This window comes from Cucurbita maxima, unplaced genomic scaffold (genome assembly GCF_002738345.1).
Source record: "Cucurbita maxima cultivar Rimu unplaced genomic scaffold, Cmax_1.0 Cma_Scf00019, whole genome shotgun sequence".
NCBI lineage: Eukaryota > Viridiplantae > Streptophyta > Magnoliopsida > Cucurbitales > Cucurbitaceae > Cucurbita > Cucurbita maxima.
This window is the reverse complement of record NW_019272035.1, coordinates 2,949,949-2,969,737: the sequence shown is the minus strand read 5'-3', so window position 1 is coordinate 2,969,737 and position 19,789 is coordinate 2,949,949. Positions and strand designations below refer to the sequence as shown.

The following is a 19,789-nucleotide window of genomic DNA, read 5'->3' as shown; positions in this document are numbered from 1 at the left end:
AAGAACTCGAACTTTTGAGTTGGTTCAAAAAATTCTCTACATCCAACCCGATCCAACCCCGATCTTACTAACGGTTATGTACGAACAAATTATTCACTACATTTAAATTATAGTGTTGTGGGAGCAAAGTGTTTCAAATATAATAAATATTTATTAAAAAAATGAGAAATGAAAATTAGAGAAATTAATGGAATCTGGGAAAGGTGAAAGAGATTGAAGGTTGAAAATTTAAAAGATGCTTTGAATTTATGAAAATAGCTAAAAAGAAAAAGAAAAAGAAAAAAAGAAAAAAAGAAAGAAAATAATTGTGTGTTCAGAGCAATTTGCGGTAGTGGACATATCTGGATGGTACTGATCCCTTATTTCACACCAATTTGCCTTTCCCTCAACTTGCCTTCCTTTTATTTTTTTACTTAATTTACTTTTTTCATTTTTATATTTTAATATATTCTTTATTCTTATCCGGAAATAAATATTTTAAAACTTCATCTTAAAATATTGTCATGGACGGCAAAGGTCTTTAAAGTAACCTAACAAAATATTAAATAAAAAAAATAAGCCATTAAAAGTAAAAACATCGTATACTGACCTAAAGTCTAAGAAATCAAATACCAATATCTAGCACGTATTATAGTTTCTACTTGCGATGTTGTCGTCGGCCGTATAAAGGTATCTTGCTTTTACTTGAAATAGAAGTAACACACCGTTGAGTATTTTAAGAAATACTTAAGTGACCCTAGGATTGGGGTCAGAGAATGTAAACACATGTCAATCGTGATCTTGGGACCTATGGTTAAAACTATCATAGGGGTGGCCTCTAGTTCAGACAAATTGGATGTGTAGTACTTCCCTACACACGACCCAGACATGCAAGTGCGGATCCCCAAGCGGTTCACACCCCCCTGGACTCATCATAGTCGAACTAGCTATCTGTATCGACGTCGGAAGTCAGTAGAACCCGAGTGTCATGCGAGACATGATATTCATCATCATCATAGTGTATGCGTCCGTAATCATCATCATAAATGGAAAAGTAACCCGATATATATGAACACGCATAATGCATGAGGTCTTTATAGTTTTTCATTTTTAAAATATTCTTTTGACACAACCATATGCATCATTCACCCATTAGTCATTATCTAAGGTAACATGCATGTATTATTCATGCATTTATCATCATTAATCATCCATTAGGAATAACTCACGTCCTTGTCTAGTTGCAGAGGTTCTAGAGCATACATCTTGTCAATCAAGTATTTGCGAAGCATTGATATATGACATATGTTATATACTGCAAAGAGGGGTTGTGGTAGAGCTGAACTGTATGTTATTGGTCTGATCCAATCTATAACATTGAAAGGTTCAATGAAGAACTTACCTGGTAGTTTAATCCAAACTTTTATATGTCGTTCATCAAGCGACCTTCAAGCATATCTTGGTCAGTTTCTTACATTTAATAAATAGTTGCATGATCGGATCATATCCTCTTATCAAAGTTAATGTGCTCAATAGAAAATGCTAAGGTGTCAATACTAATGCTAGAACTCCTCGAATACTTAATTGAGTCTTAATTCTCAACTTTCCCACTTCCGTCAAGAGACTTGCTTTCTTCTTTTAACATATTTTTATAGGGTTAACCCCTTGTTTGGTACCTAATTTTGTACGAAAGATCTTGGTCTAGAGTTTTGAGCTATTATCTCTTAGACTCTCTCCTGAGCGACCTGTGGGGTCCTATGCTCTATGAACAACTCAATCCTGACCTATGCCTAAGGCTGCATACATTCCCAGCGATATAGTCTAATACTTGCATCCAAGGCTTCATGCATTCTGTGCGATACAATCTGTATACCGATGTCTAAGGCTTTATGCGTTCCTTGCGACATAGTTTGAGTACCTACACCTAAGGATTCATATGTTCCCTACAACGTAGTCTATGTCATACGACCATGTTGCACTATTCATTGGTAGGTTTTTAGGATATCTCGGGTTCTCATTCTAAAAGTTAAATGTTAAGTCTTGACGCACAACCAAGGAAAAATTCTTAACAAGTATCGTTAGAAATCGCGACTCTCCACAATGATATGATATTGTCCACTTTGAGCCTAAGCTCTCGTGGCTTTCCTTTATGCTTTCCCTGAGGCCTATGGAGCCCTCGAACAGTCTCCACTTAATCGAGGCTCGACTCCTTCTCTGGAGTCTTGGAACAAAGTACATCCTTTGTTTGACACTTGAGTCACTTTTGACTACACCTTCGAGACTTACAACTTCTTTGTTCGACATTTAAAGATTCTATTGACATGACTGAGTTAAGGGCAAGACTCTGATACCATGTTAGAAACCACGACTCTCCACAATAGTATGATATTGTCTACTTTGAGTATCAGCTCTCATGGCTTTACTTTGGGCTTTCCCAAAAGGCCTCATACGAATGGAGATGTATTCCTTTTTTTTTTATAAACCCATGATCATTCCCTAAATTAGCCAATTTGGGACTCCCTCTCAACAATCCTCACAAGTACAACTTAATCCATTTGAGTTATAAACATTTCTTTGTATGTATAAACCTTTTATAAGCATCTTGTCACTTGGTATTCATAAAATCCTTATTTCTATAAGGTGTCTTGAGGGGTAGTTACATACTTTTCCTCTTGGTTCATATCCCGTTGTCTTAATCTCCTTAAGATCTTTCATACTTAACCTTAACATCGTAAATGAGTCTCATATAAATTTTCGTAGTATTTTGAGTATTTTAAGGTGTTGAAAACATCCTAGAATTCTTATAGGGGTGTTTTGGTAATTTACCACCCACAAATCCTGGTTTAAATTCTTAACATATTCCAATGGCCTCCTAACTTTGATAATTCATTTAAACCATGACATAAGGCTCCTCATCAAATTTTGTCATTCAGAGATCACTTTGGTCATAAGCCAATAGTACATAATTATAGGGGCATTTTAGTCATTTACACCTACCTTAGGTTTAGTCCCTTATCATAATCTAATAGTCACCAAATTTCATACATAACTTCATCATGTCATATTGAGCCTTCTCCTAAAATTTCATGGGCAATAGAATCTATTTAGTACGTTTGTAGCTCACGCGCTTCATTGGAATCAACAATCATGTGGACACTAATGTTGGAAGACCTTAAATACTTGACCTTAATTTCAACTTTCTCACGTCATTCAAGATGACTTGCTTTCTTCCATCAACTAGATCAATACTTTAATCAGATTTAGACCCAATTTTCACGGTTTTGATCCTCTCAAACTTGATTTTGACCCTAAATAAGGTAATTGTGGTCATTATAATGTCGTATTTCACAAATTTAAGTTGAATTTAAATTAGAATTGCGAAATACTAACGGAAGACGATGAACCACCTAATAGGAACGACAACTGGTGATAGTTTGGAGCACTTTTGAGGAACTAGAGTAAACGTACTCGTATTAGGGAGAACGTCGGCTAAGACAAACCAAGTAAGGGACCCTACGTTGGTTAGAATTGTATGTTGTATGATGACACGTGTCTGTGGTTTCACACGTGTCATAGGCCATTTATGCAAATTGTTATGAAATGATATGTAAATGTTATGCGATGTGATTGTTATGTTGTATTTGATGAGCTGATATGCGCTATGATATGTTATGTTATAAGATGATATGTTGACAACATGCTCGAGATTATTATGGTACTGTTATGATACATGATATGATATGTGCACATTATAGATTGTTATGTTTAAAAGCATGAAAACGTTATGACATGACTGATATACGACATAAATGATATACTATGATTGACATGTAAAATGACAAACTAGTATGAAATACAACCCCAACATACACATGAAAGAAATGATTAATGATATGAGAAATGATATGAAAATAATACGATATGTATGAAGGCTAGCAGGGTTGTATTAATGATAAATAAAATGGAAAAATGTTGGGACCTCATGCATTTTTGTGTGCTCATGCATCGTGGGATACTTATATTCCTTCACGATAGTATGGACGCGTACGCTATGAGGCAGGGGAACAGTCATTATGTTTACCATAATGCAATCGTGAGGACCGCTACTCCTAGCAGGTGTCCGGCATCAACAGCTACCAGAGAATGCTCGCCCGACCAGAAAGGGACCTAGGAGGTGTACGAACCGAATAGTGGATCCATACTCACACGTGTGGACCGTGTGTAGGAAAATAAACTGTTATGATGTCTCATTCATGAAATTGTATGTGTTTGCGTTTAACTCCGATAGAGGGGTTGCTTACTGAGTATTTCTCAAAATACTTTAGTCATGTGCTACTCTACTTTTAAGGTAAAGGTAAGGCACCTCTGTACGGTTGACGGTGACATTGCAACTACGAGACTATGACACATGCTTAGAATAGTTTCGTATTTAAATTTAATAGACTATATGTTAGTATACGTTAATTGCATTTTCATTCAGCAGCATATAGATTAGTTTAGGACATTTATTTCATATTGCTTTCCTTTTTATTTCAAATTGTATTAGTTTGTTTAAGGGCCTTAAACGAAGCACGCAAGATTAAGGTTAATTTTATTATAAACTTGCAATTGAATTATTTCCGTATTATGTATATAGTAGCGATCTTAAATTAAGTAGAAAATTTAGGGTCGTTACAGTTGCTAATGAATAAAATTATAATTTAGAAACTGAATTAAATTCAAACCTTGTTACGAATCATGAACCTTCACAATGGTACGATATTGTCCATTTTAAACATAAGCTCTCGTACTTTTGCTTTTGGTTTTATACCAACAAAGGTAGTATTCCTTACTTATAAACCCATGATTCCCCCTTAATTAACTAACGTGGGACTCCTCCTAATAGTTCTTAACAATCCTCCTATCTAACAAAGCACACCCTATAGTCTTCCTCGAGATCTCCTTCTCTTGGTGCCCTTGAACAAAGTTAGTTCGATACTTACTTTGACTACACCTTTGATACTTACAACTTATTTATTCGATACTTGAGAATAACATGGCTAAGTTAAAGGATGACTTTGATAGTTTGTGTTAGGAACCACGAGTCTCTACAATGATATAATATTGTATATTGTGAATGAACGTAAAATCGAAGCATTAAATAGATATTATCTCCAATGTAGCTAAAGACTAAGCTTCTCGTTTGTTATAAATGCTGTTTGTTTAATTTGAGTGAATACAAAATCAGAGAAATAAATACATATATATTACGGATGAGAAAATTAAATCTGGAAACATTGTATATAAATCTGGGTATGCGTTTGCGCATGATGAAGCTATCACTTAAGTTTGCATTTAATACCCATTTTCTCTTATGGTCAACAACACATGCAAAAGAATCCAAAATCATTTATGGAAAAATTAATAGCTTTTTAATTCAATATTAACTTTATACAACTGTGTGACAGATATACATATATGATTTAAATATTCATAATTTTATTATAATAACACTTGCCAGCTTGGATTATAAATACTACGACTCGACTTTTATAATTCAAAAAAGACGAGTGTTAATAATATTTAGTAAGATACTCTCTTATTGGAGTTAGATATGCAAACAGATATATAATACTAACGAATAAAACTAAGAGACTAATTTATTTTTAGAACAGGGATACTTGTTCATGACTCTTCTTAGATCATGATTGTCTAGCTGAACTCTAATCGACAAATAAAGACACTTGATCGCAAAACTTGTAGACAAGTGATCGATTTTGAAAAATTATGGTAACTAATTACTCGAGCACAAGATTTACAATTACTATAAAATCATCTTTCATCGTAACAATTATGCGAAAGTTTCAGGTTGAAATCAATTCCAAGAATTTAGTGAGGGAACTACTCAACGTCCACAAATCTTCAAGTTGGCGCGCTGATTTGGTGGAATCGAGAGTAAAAAAAAAATTGTGTGGTTGAGTCGAGGGAACGAGACGAGCAAGACAACAATTTGGCAACGATCTCATGAACTTACACGTAATAAAATAAAATAAAAACCTTAAATCAATCCAACACATAAGAGAAAGTAGTAAAACAATGGTTTGATCTAATAACGAGAGCAGTGAGATAAATCAAGTGCAACTATTTAACACAAGTTCCATGGTCTTTAACGCGACGACTCTGTCATCCGTACATGAGTGTCCTTTAACTAAAATATAAGACTAGCTTAAGGTTTGAGTATTTTAAGAAATACTCAAGAATTGACTCCCCTATTGAGGTCAGAAATGCAATCTCATAAAACATGGGGGACCTATCATTCAAAACATCATTTCATTTCATTCTCTTATGCGACTTTTAAGTTTAGGCTAAGTTGAGTGTGGGCTCACCGAGTGGATGCGCACACCCCCTAGACTTGCTGGTCGGCTAGCACTCGCTAATAGGTTGTTGCCTAAACACCCGTAGGGGATAGCAATCATTGTAGCATCATGGTAAACATGATGGTCATTTAGTCTCATCGTGTACACATCCGTACTCATCATAAATGGGAAGTATCCCAATGCACGTGACCATACAATTATGCATGAGATCCTATACTTTCATCACTTATTAAACTCGGTAGCTATGCGTACATAAATTCATATACATCATTTTATTTATAACATAAATTTCAAATCATGGCAATAGGGCGTTGCATATCATAGATTTTCTTATTTCAAAACATATCATGGATACCATAAACATAACATATTAAATCACGACATGTCATAGCATATCTATCATAGTCTAACATAACAATCATAGTATATCATGATATCTCATAACATAACATAGTTTATCGTAACATATCATGACATTTCGTTGATACCATAAATATTATTTGACATATCATATTTTGTAACATAACATAATATCACATATCAAATAATATCACACATATAATACGTGCAAGAGCCATTTGGCACGTGTCATCGTATATAAAGTAATTCTTCCAACCAAACCAATAGTGGAGCCACTTACTTAGTTGACCTAGGCTGGAATTACTAATTATTTTTGGTACCCGCTTGAATCTGCTCCTCAAGATACAATTCAACCTCAGATCCATCATCTCAATGATATCAATTAAAATAAAATGACCGCAAAGATCAATCACGTTGTAGCCTAATTATTGAGAATAAAAAAATACCTCTAACATATATATTTATCTCTTTTTCTTTCCAAATCAAGTTTATTATTTGATATTTAAAATTCTTGAAATTAAAAATACGAGTTGATTTGATATAATTCAAGAGATTTGTAATAAATTGATGAAATTTTGACGAAAAATAAATTTAAAAATTGACTTACTGAAATTGTTTTGTTTCTTGTAGGGTTGAATCTGTGCAATACTGGGACGAACAATATAATTTTATCTTTTCGGGTTGTTATATATTTAATGTTGCCTTTTTCCAAGTCTAATGCATGTATTGGATTGAGGTGAAAACATCATTTGGACCGTCTCACAAATTCGAATTGGTTGGATTGGTGATGTGAGGAACCTCGATAGAGTTTACGACCAAACCGAACTCAAATCTAGCTGAATTGGGTTAGGTTGTTGAGCTATTTTTTTTAATTATTTACAAAAAAAATCATATTTATCCATAATACAGGTTAAACTAAAATCTCATCAAACTCAAATATCAAATATTCACAAATCACAACCCATCTCTAACATCAATTACCAGAGTAAAATATTTTTAATGTTCATAATAATTTTAAAAGTAGGGTATAGTTAGGTTGTTTTGAAAATTGCTTAGGTTAGCTGGGTTGACTTGTTAAAAAAAAGTCAACTCGCGAACCCATCCCATATAAAAAAAAAGTATAGATTATCGAGTCATATAAACATCCTTAACTATCTTAACTTTCACCTTTACCTTAGCCTATGCCCAACCGCTCACCACTGACCAATGACTATCACCAATCGCTTCGACCAACGATCACCATAACCATCGACGTCCACCAATGTCTCTTGTTGGATGATGAAAGTCCCACATCGGCTAATTTAGGGAATGATCATGGGTTTATAAGTGAGAAATACTAACTTCATTGGTATGAGGCCTTTTGGGGAACCCTAAAGCAAAGCCATGAGAGCTTACACTCAAAGTGGACAATATCATACCATTGTGGAGAGTTGTGTTCGTCTAACATGGTATCAGAGCCATGCCCTAAACGTAGCCGTGCCAATCAAGAAAAATGGAATCAAGGACAATATCATACCATTGTGGAGAATAGATCACTTATAATAGTTTTATCGAGTAGTTTGATATTACAAAATGCATTTTGAATATAAATCAAATCAAACAAAAAAAAAAATTGTATAAAAACACCGATAATTTTAAACCGTTCTTTAATAAAAACATTTATTTCACCCAACATGCACTAAAATAGCTTGAGAATTTCCCTTGCGTCTAGTCTATGCCAGATACAGGTTTCTATAACGTCTAAAAGTCTGAATTTTGAAGTGCCAAAAGGTCCTTTCAAGCATATGCTTTCCCTTTACATGTTTCTTACAAGTTACCATGATCTAAAATTATTTTCAAACTAACTATGTTCGATTACGTTCCAATTACTCTTATTATATGTAGATATGTTCAAAAAACCTATACGACTTGAGTTAGATTATAAATTTACTTGAGTTCAGTTGTGATGTCTGACAATTGTTGGGGAGGAACACAAAACACCTTTTATAAGGGTGTGGACGTTTTAAAGCGAAAGCCCAAAAATGGTAATATCTAATGGATGTTTGGGTTTCCTAGTATTCTTTGATTATAAATGTATGATCATTTCCTAAATTAGTTCACGTGTGACTTTCATCCAATAAATAGCACCAGAAAAATTATTTTACCTACCAAATACGAAGTTACAAAGCAATTTATTGAATTAAAACCCAACAAAAAAAAAAAAAATTTATATATTTCAAATCACAAAAAGCATATAATATATAGATCACTATTTAGTTTTATAAAATATAATAATAATAATTACGTCAAATAATTGAAAAGAAAATATAGTTAAAGTTGTTCTTGTCCCGTACCAAAGTGAAAAGGAATAATTCAGATTTGTTAAAGAGAGGAGCGTTTCCCTTAAACCTCTCCCCCTCTCCATTTTTCTTTACTCTATAAATATCACCTCAGCCACCCCAACAAAACCCCAAATTTTCAGTCAAATCGCCTCCATCCATTCACAAAAATGGTGGGTTTCTCCAAATTTCCTTCTTTTCAACCTTTGATCCTTCTAAAATGTTTCTTCGATTGTTTGTTATAGGAAGTTGTTAAGGAGGAGGGCGACGGCGGCGGCGTATGGGAAGGTTACGTCGACTGGCGGAGGAGGCCGGCGGTTAGAGGGCGGCACGGCGGCATGAGGGCGGCTGTGTTTGTGTTAGGTTAGTGAACTCTTCGAATCTCCCTTTTATTTTTGTAGTACATGTCAATTAATACTGAATTATATTATGTTAATATTGAGTTATATTAGGAGTGGAAGTACTCGAGAATTTAGCGTTTTTGGCTAATGCAAGCAACTTGGTGATGTTTTTGAGGAAGTACATGCAATTTTCACCTGCCAAATCCGCTAACCATGTCACCAATTTCATGGGCACTGCCTTCCTTCTCGCCCTTCTTGGTGGCTTCCTCTCTGATGCCTTTTTCACCACTTATTACGTCTTTCTATTCTCCTCTCTTCTCGAGTTTCTGGTTCGTACTCTGTACTCTCCTCTCAATACTAAATGGGTGTATTTTTTTTTATTTAAAAGTTAATTTTTAAAAAGAAAGTGAGAAAAATAATAATTTTTGTTTTGTTTTTATTGAGTTGGAAAATGAAATGAATTGAATGAAAGTAATGTCCCCACAGCCAAAATAACGTATGTACCCATTTCTTTCCAAGATAATGACACACATCCCAACAAACCCATCTTTATAATAATAAAAAAATATAATACGATTACCATCTTCACGATATGTTCAAAACTCGAAGATGAAAATAGGTTAATTCAATTAAGATAAATGTTAAAAGGAAGGTCATAGGTTCGAAATCTTCCCACCGACTTAACGCCTTTTGATCTAACTTTCTAAAAATGTAATTTTAGGACGGGAAAATTGATTAAAATTTTTATGATTACCATGAATAAAAATAAAAAATAGTATTCCCACAGCTTTACAAATTGCATGACGTATAATTTGGATGGAGGAAAAATGATAAATTAAAAAAAAAAAAAAAAAAAAAACTTTGGTGTGAAAAGACAGGAGGGGAGAGTGTGTTGTTGACGACATAAAAGGGTTGTTTTTTTTTGGAATTGGATGTAAAAGGGGTTGGTGATTCTCACGGTGGAAGCGAAGGCGGCATCGGCGGCATCGGCGGCAGCGGTGTTCGTGGGGCTGTACCTGGTGGCGGTGGGGGTGGGGGGGATAAAGGGGTCGTTGGCAGCGCATGGGGCGGAGCAGTTCGAGGAGGGGACGGCGGAGGGGAGGAGGGGGAGGTCGAGTTTCTTCAACTACTTCGTGTTTAGCCTGTCGTGTGGGGCGCTTGTGGGTGTGACATTGGTGGTGTGGATAGAAGACAACTTGGGGTGGGAGTGGGGATTTGGAATCTCAACCATCGCTATTTTGGTGTCTATTCCTTTGTTCCTCTCTGGTTCCTGTTTTTATCGTAATAAGATCCCCACTGCTGCTCCTCTTACCACCATTCTCAAGGTACTTCTCTTTCATTAAACCTTCCTTTTTCTATTTTCATTTATATCTCTTTCTTTTGTTTATTCAAACGTTGCTATGAGTTTAAAGTAATGGGTTTTGATTGTAGACTCAAATTATGTTAAAATTTTGTAAAAATTGATCGCTTGAAATTTGAAGGTATTATTGAAACCGAAGAATTTCTGTATTTTGTTTTAAATTTTAGGTTGGGTTTGATGATTCAGGTATTGGTAGCAGCAACATTGAACGGTAGAAGGAGAAACAAAACAGCAACAAACGCAGTAGCAAGCATGACAAGAAGCCCATCCACCACAACCCCAAAGCCAACCAAGGAGCCAACACACACCACACCACCAACCCAAACCCTCAAATTCCTAAACAAAGCTATCCAAACCCCACCCTTCCACCCATCACTAAGCTGCACAACCCAACAACTTGAAGACGTTAAAATAGTCTTAAAACTCCTCCCAATCTTCGCATGCACCATAATTCTCAACTCATGCCTTGCCCAACTCTCCACCTTCTCCGTCGAACAAGCCTCGACTATGAACACTCAAATCGGATCCATCAAATTCCCACCCGCCTCTCTCCCTATCTTCCCTGTAATCTTCATCATAATCCTCGCCCCGCTCTACAACCATCTCATCGTCCCCTTCGCTCGCACCCTCACTCGAACTGAATCCGGTATCACTCACCTCCAACGCATCGGCGTCGGCCTACTTCTCTCAATCGTCGCCATGGTCATCGCCGCCCTTATCGAGGTCAAGCGTAAGGCCGTTGCGGACGCCCACCCCGCGGCCCACCCGCTCCCCATCACGTTCCTTTGGATTGCCTTCCAGTACTTGTTCTTGGGGTCCGCGGACTTGTTCACCTTGGCGGGGTTGTTGGAGTTTTTCTTTACCGAGGCTCCTCCTACCATGAGGTCTTTGGCTACGGCTCTCTCTTGGGCTTCATTGGCGGTTGGCTACTATCTAAGCTCCGTTATTGTGTCCCTTGTCAACCGTGTCACTGCCAAGTCGTCCCACTCGCCTTGGCTGTCTGGCCAAGACATCAATCACTATGATCTTCATAAGTTCTACTGGCTCATGTGTGCGCTTAGTGCATTGAATTTCTTGCATTTCCTTTTTTGGGCCCTCAAGTATAAATATCGGTCCACCATAGAGAGAAAGTGATATGCAAATTTTAGGGCTCTATGATGATATGTTATTGTATCTTCCTCAATACTTAACTGTTCAATATATTATATACAGATATATACGTTTTTTCTTTTTATTCTAGTGATGATTTCATTAATTTAAGAGATCTTCAGAAAAGAAGAATGAGGGTATATTAAGAAGATTAAATTTACAAATGGGTCGAATTATTTTGTCACTAATGAATTCTAGATACCGTTCACACAAGTTTTGTGAAAAAAGTCGGATATCTACGGAGGAAAGCTCTACTAATTTAGTGAAGGAATCGAGTTGATTCAAATTGGGTAGAAAAAGATATAAAAATAAGAAGAAAATGGGATGAATCGGAAATCATAAGGAAAATCTAGAAAATCGAGTTGTGAGGAAGAAGAAATTGACACGCGTTAGCGACCGAGTAAGAAGAAATCAGAAGAAAACTCTACTAACTTGGTCCACGTGTATTCTCTAATCCATTCACGCATTAGTTTTTGGTGCGATTTGATTCCGTACGATTATTTTTCATTCTGATTCCAAAATTGACTTTATTACCGCTTGAATTGGGACCTCTAAGAGAAATTCACAAACTTTGGAGTTCCTAACCCATGGAAAATCTAGCTCAAAAAGGCACGCATAATCCAAGTAAGTAACCACATAGATTTTAGGCAAATAATACTGGTAGGAATCGTGCTAGCATTCAAGCATTCCTTACCTTAGGTGGTTAGTATTTTTGGATGAGCATTCCTTATCATTAGATGCATGTTAAAGACTTCTGAAAGACATTTTTGGATGAGTATGTACTATACGTCTGTTATGGTAAAATTAGTGTTATGCCCCTCGGTTGAGATTTCCGAGAAGTATGTTATTTTATGTATTTTGTAAAGCTAAAAAGAGAATATGCATGACTTGGATATGAGTTGGGCAATATAGATGAGTATGTTATGCATGATGTAAGATATTACCAAAATAACCCTTTTGATGAGATTTGTGATAAATGTTATTTTATATGCTTTCAATTGTGTTAGAAAGGAGGATGGACTAGGTTAAGACACCTCCAATAGACCGAGCACTTTAGAATCACGAGCAAGGGTTAAAGGGTCTAGACCATAGTACTCCAAGATTAAGGAAGACTTGAGTCAGAACAGAGTAACTTGGAGCAAGAAAAACTCATTAAGCCCCTGGGAATCCAATAAACCTTTTCAGTTCCCCCATATGTCTAAGGTGAAGTTAAAATTATGGGTTACAGGCTTAGGTGATTGATAAGTATATCTCCCTAAAACATGCAAGACATAACTCAATTAAGATTATGGTGCTCGAACTAGTGCGGTTTACACTTTGACCTAGGTCAAAACGATTTCAATAGACCTTGCAGTCCAAGATCGTGAGTAGCAATTAGAGGTCTAGACCTGAGTGCACCCAAAGATTTGGATTAGTCCCAAGGAGCTAACCTCAAGCATCCTAAAAACGATAGATGAGATTTAAACTACCTAGAAGCCCTTACTAACCTAGTATACCTCTATGACAACCAAGCACGACCAAGGTAGCTTCCGAGAATGGTAATAGTAAGACAATGTTGTTGGAGTTTTCGGTACCTATCCACTATAGTATCCGTTCCATCAAGGTTCCACTATGGTACTCATACTATTGAGGTAGGCATAGTCGGATAGGGAAAGTGCTTCGAGGCGACTAGACACCCTAACCATGTAGAAATGACCAACGGTATCGTGAACAGAGTCTCTATACTGTAAATTCGCTCTGGAGGAGGGAGTGTAGGATCAAATAGGTTGACCCGGTAGCTGGCACATGAGGTCCCCAATCCCATTCCATCTAGTCCCCACCCCGTTTAATATAGAATATTTTTAACACATGTTCGAGTTGTTTGGACTCGTTCACCCCAATAAATTGCCATTTTTCAACCCAAATAAGCCCAAGCCCACTTTAACCACTAGTTCAGCCCAACATCACACTTACAGCCCAGCTCAATTTCCAAGTCAAATCAGGTCCATTCCAACTTCAACCCAATTTCAGCAACCTTAGCCCAGCTCCTACATATGGCTTGGCTCCATTCACTTATGCGGTCAGCAGCGCGGCTCCGGTCAATGACTCGGCTATCGGTCAACGTCATAGTAATTATCTACTTGTGCACAAGGAATTACATAAGACGTAAGATATCTTATACAGCGGTATGCACGGATATTATAGCATAAAATTACTTTAGATTGTGTGAAGTGAAGTAGACTGACTTTGAGACTAATTATCTGTTCGTATGTGTACGAATTGTCCTACTCTTTCGTGAGTAGGTCGTGTGGCAACTACTCATCTATGTGGACAAGGGACTTTAACCAATTTCGAATAATGGTAGGTTCTTTGATTTCTAAATATCTTTTAGGATTATACATATCTAACTCTAATAGGAGGGTTTTTTTACTTACTATGTTTAATACTCGATCTTTCTAAAAATGTTTTTGGATAAAGGATGGTAGGGAGAATTTGTGACCATGGGTGACCATAGTAGTGTTTCTATTATGCAAAAATGGCTCGAAATGGGAATGAAGGCTTGTGAGGCTCCTCAAAACTAAGCCAATGAGGGCAGGAAGGGTGTTATCGAGCTGGCTACAACCGAGCCGAGGCGTGATGGCTCCCTTTCTTGATTTCAGCCGATTAAATATACAACATGGACAACTAATTTGGATGGCGAAAATGTATACATAGAAAGTCATATCCATCATTTAAGGGATGCAACTACCACTTATCAAACCCTAATCACAATACCACATAATTTAATATAAAATTCATTCATATGTTATTCTTCAAGCATTCAGGTTTGAAAATGCCCGACATTCTTAATGTAGCACGATTTTTCGAACATATTCAAGATGCCATATGTCACAATCGTACTTTCTTGACAGCGAGACAACGATTGTGATACTTGTTCTAATTCAGAGAACAAATCAGCCATGCAAAAACCGTGCTTTGTAGACAGTTCTAACATTCGATTGAGTCTCGAGTTATGTTTCAAGAGAGAATGATTTATAAAACGTGGACAAAGAAATTAGTCCAAAACAATTTAAAAGAAAGTATTGTGAATGTCACTTTCATTGTGGGCAAGAGATATGAGGGAAGTTTGATGACTACTTGTCCCACCGTGTACTACATTTTGAGGAAAATCCGGTTTGACAAGAGTAGACAAAAGTCATACACAAAAAATATAATAAAAATTAATACAACAGAAAAGCAAATATAATAAAAATTAATATAATATGTCCACAAGCAATATGCTTTGGACAAGGATGATCGTTACATACTCTCCCACCTAATTAGTTAACGTCTTTGTCAACGTACTATATTTAAATTTAGCAATATGGATCACGACAGAGTCTAGGTTTTCGGCGCGTTCCCAACTTATCTTTTGTGTAGGGAGGTTCTTCCATTTGATGAGGAATTTTCAAACTCTCTATACAAATCTTCAAACTTTCCTAACTCTATCGACTAGGATCACTTCGACTTCTCCGTGTCTTTGTAACGATCCTAAACTTCCACATACTCAGAGTCACTACTAACGTCTCATGATCATCTATAATGCAGAAATATAACTCTTACATGAACATCATTTATAATGTAAACTTCGAAAAACACTTAAACAACTTCTCTGAAAAATACAGCCATGATCTTACGTGTTTAAATACGAAATACTGAAATTTAGAGAAAATAGAATCACTACAAAATAATTTAAAACAATAAAATACATAACATCTTATTCTAACTTAAACCTAGAAATTTAAATATGAATCTACCATATGCACGTGTCATAGTCTCTGCTCGCAATGTCGCCGTTCTCTACACAAGTGTGTCTTGCCTTTACCTGAAAAAAATGGTATGGCACACCACCTGAGTATTTCGAAAAATACTCAATAAGTGGCCCCACTATAGAGAGGCCATGCAAATGAAAACACATGCAATCATGATTTAGGGACCTATCTCTAATCATCATAAGGGTGGCCTCCAATCTCGAAAAAATTGGATGCGTAGTACATCCCTACACACGACTCACATGTGTGAGTGTGAATCTCTAGGGCGCTCGCACACCGCCTGGACCCTCTAGTCAAGCTAATCTGTAGCGACGTCTGGAGGTCAACGGAACCCCATAGTGTCATGCGCCTCATGAATACCCTCATCTGTGTGCATTCACACTCATCATCATACTGTGCACGTCCGCACTCATCATCTCTAGGGGAAGTAGCCCTATGCTTATGAACATAAAATATGCATGAGATCCCTCTAAATCCATCATAATATCTCTTCTAACACAACCCTCTAGTCTCATCTCTTTGTTACTCTAGGTAACACATACTCGTAGAAGTTTATATCAATATCATTTTCATGCTCTTAGAGTTGTGTCCTATGTCGATCTAACGACATGATGCAATATGGCACTCATCATCATATAGCATGCTCAATATGGAAAATATCATCATATTAAGGTAAACGTCACGTAATCATCATCCTCATCATATTTTCATAAAGTGCATCAAACATATTAAGTACGTCATTCATCGAAATATATATATACTACGCACATCATCAAGTATCATAACTCACACATCATCATAACTCACACATTATCATAACTCATACATTGGCCAATTCTAATAGATTCTTACTCCAAACTCTTTCCTTTTATTTTTTTTCCTGTATTTTTTTTTTTTCTTTTGTCTTTGTTAACAGTAATTCTGTCATTCTCTGTATTTTCTCTTCTTTTATTTTTCTTCCATTTTGATTTTGTTTATAGTATTTGGTATTCTATCTATACTCCTCTCTTCCTATACTCCCACTCTTTCCTTTTATTTTTTTTCAAATTTTGTTTATAGTATTTGGTCTTCTTCTTCTTTGTTTTTCAAATACAAATAAGAGTCACAATCGCACTTATTTGCGATTGTGCGGCACTCACTTTCCAACGACAAGTGAGCTAAGTCAATTCGTTCTTGCGTCGCCTATGGCCAAGCGATGTATGCTCGAGCCTCTGGTCTCAGTTTTAAGAGAAGATTTTAGAAAGCGAGGGCAGAGAGAGATTTTCGAAAGAGATATTTTTGAAAGAGACATTATATAAGCAAGCAAGAGAGAAATAACAGCGGCTTACAGTATATAACCTTGGGTAGGGGACAAACCTTCAACAATGTCATAGTGGAGTGCTATAATTGTCACAAGATAGAACATTTTCAATGGGAATGTCAAAGCAAGGAGAAGGAGGCAAACTATGCAGAGACTCAAGAAGAGATGCTGCTGATGACTTGCGTGAATATGAATAAGGCCAATAGAGAAGATATGTGGTTTCTTGACTCGGGATGTAGCAATCGTATGTGTGGAAAGAAGGAATATTTTTCAGATGGAAGTTTCAGAGATTCAGTGAGGCTGGGCAACAACTCAAGCATGGTTGTAACTGGAAAGGGTAATGTACGCCTGCAAGTGAATGAAATCATAATGATAATCACATGAGTGTTCTATGTGCCAGAGCCGAGGAACAATTTGTTGATTATTGGTAAATTGCAGCTCAAAGAGGCTGGTCCATCTATAAGTTAGATGTGAAATATGCATTTCTATATGGTGATTTGAATAAAGAGGTCTCTGTGGAGCAACCCTGTGGATATGTGCAAAAGGGACATGAGCAGAAGGTTTACAAGTTAAAGAAGGCACTCTATGGGTTTAAGCAAGCTCCATGTGCTTGGTAGAGCCGTATAGAAGCCTATTTTATGAAGGAAGGTTTTGAGAAGTGAGACTACGAGTACACTTTGTTCATCAAGAGAGGAAAAGAAGCCAAAGTATTACATGTAAGTCTCTATGTCGATGATCACATGTTTTGTCACGACCCAATTTTCGAGGTTTCGAAGCTTGGATCGTAACCCAAAAGACGAAATCGAAAACAAACAAGAAGAAAATAAAATAAAATAAAATAAAAAGATGAAAATACAGTAAAATTAAAATAGAAGAAAGTCAGTGTACTTCTCAAATATTTCAAAAGAGGATTTAAATTTACAAAAAAGAAATACAATAAAAATATAAAAGAAATTTACAAAAGACTCCAGAAGATCCAAAAGGGATTGATGCTCCGGAACGACCTCCTCTGTGACCGCACAGCTCTCGAACGCTCCTCCACCTCGACCGACACCTGACAAAAAAGGTAAAAAGGAATGAGTATAAAAATTATACTCAGTAAGCCACCTACTTGTAGGCTCTCTTCACATTCTAACTTAACAGGTTCCCACGGTCTCCTAATTCGATTCTAGGACATCTGGTTCTAATCTTAGTCCCTTGGAGCATGCCCTTTGGGTTTCACTGGTTCATCGTCCTTTCATTAGACATCTAGAGGTTCCTTACGCCAAGCTGATATGGTCGATATCTCTCTATGAGGCGCTACCTCTACATGGTTATTTCGGACTACATGATATCTAGCCTAGGGGTGTGCTGAATACCCTAAGCCCATATAGTCTCCCTATGAGGGGCGCGACCCAACCCGTTCCCATGCAGCTAATGGGTTGTACGACGTGGGGACACATTTCCCATGCAAAATGGCTAAGAGCAGTAAGGACTAGTCAGGAACCCTTGGTCCTCCCAGGAAGCTATAGATACCGTTCTCACACTAGCAATCTATGAACACTCTTGAGGTACCTTGTTGCCGTGGTAATCCGCTAAGTTCCTAAGGGAAGGTTAAGTCTGGCTGGGGTGACTTATCACTCCTAACATCAATTCCCTAGGCTTATCATAGAAATGGGTCCTAGATAAAGAACAGAGTGTGCATGCAACCATCTTCTAACATCATAATACAGAGTGTGAATACTTCGTGAGAGATCTCCTCCAAATCACTAGTATGGCTATCGAAATCGTGATGGAATTACTACTCTCATCGTCTAGGTCTGAGTGGTAAGGTTCTAAGTTACTCACAAGGATTAGTAGTTCAATTTTCATCCATATGGGTAATCACTATGTAAGACGTAAACCCGATCTTCTTGAGAACTTTGACTGATTGATCCTTTGTACTTCCTGACAAGTCTTTGGTCCTTGTAGTGATTTCATATCATTTGTTATCAGAGCCCTTGTGCTGATATCATATCATTTGGTATCAAATCTTAAATACCAACTCTTTGATCGAAAACTCATTCGGTTAGGCTTTTTAGCTTCTATATCACAAACTTTTTCATCTAGTTCTACTAGTTGGGTTTCTAAGAAATGCATAGAGTTGGGCATTTCTTTTAAGAACCGTCATTTCTTCTTCCATCAAGGTAAGTTGATCGGCTAGCGATTTAGGAGTCAACTTTGTCGTCAGCATTGTTTCAATCTCAATAGGTCAAGGAGCTAACTAAGTTCTGAAACCACTTGTCACAACCACATTTTCTTGGTAGCGGGACAACAAATGTATGACACCTTTTCTAACCCAGCGAACAAGTCAACCATGTAAAATCATACTTCGCGAACAATTCTAATGTACGATCGAGCCTCGAGTTATGTTTTGAGAGAAAATGTTTTATTAAAACATGAATGAATAAATTAATTTTAAATAATTTGAAACTCAACATTTTGAATGTCAATTGCATTAAAAACATGTGGGTATGAGATATTACAACATTTAGTCACATGAGGTTAAACAACTACTTGGTCTCCCCCTATAGCACATTTTGAGACAAATCATGTATGATAAGAGTAGACATGATTTTGTCGAATGATTGTACAAAAAATATATAATAATAATAATAAAGTAATACAACGTGAAAGCAGGTCATAGCCTAGACAAGGACCGATCAATATTGACTTATGCATAAAAGAAGTCTCTTCTTAAACTATGTTGACCAAATCCACGAATTTTAATCTTTTGAAGTACACGTTCAAGTCGTTAAAGATATAGTCGAAAGTTTTATTGAAAAATTCATAAAATATCTAGTCTACAAGTTTCTA

At 36.5% G+C, this 19,789-nt stretch overlaps 1 protein-coding gene across 1 annotated transcript; it reads left to right on the top strand.

The window, feature by feature from the left end:
• Positions 1-9,090: 9,090 nt before the first annotated feature.
• Positions 9,091-11,945, top strand: LOC111493955 (protein NRT1/ PTR FAMILY 4.6-like). The gene is made up of 5 exons (XM_023143902.1): positions 9,091-9,186; positions 9,259-9,376; positions 9,466-9,683; positions 10,296-10,679; positions 10,901-11,945. Exons 1-5 carry the CDS (start codon positions 9,184-9,186, stop codon positions 11,846-11,848), a joined length of 1,671 nt encoding a protein of 556 aa, XP_022999670.1. The 5' UTR covers positions 9,091-9,183; the 3' UTR covers positions 11,849-11,945.
• Positions 11,946-19,789: the final 7,844 nt, after the last annotated feature.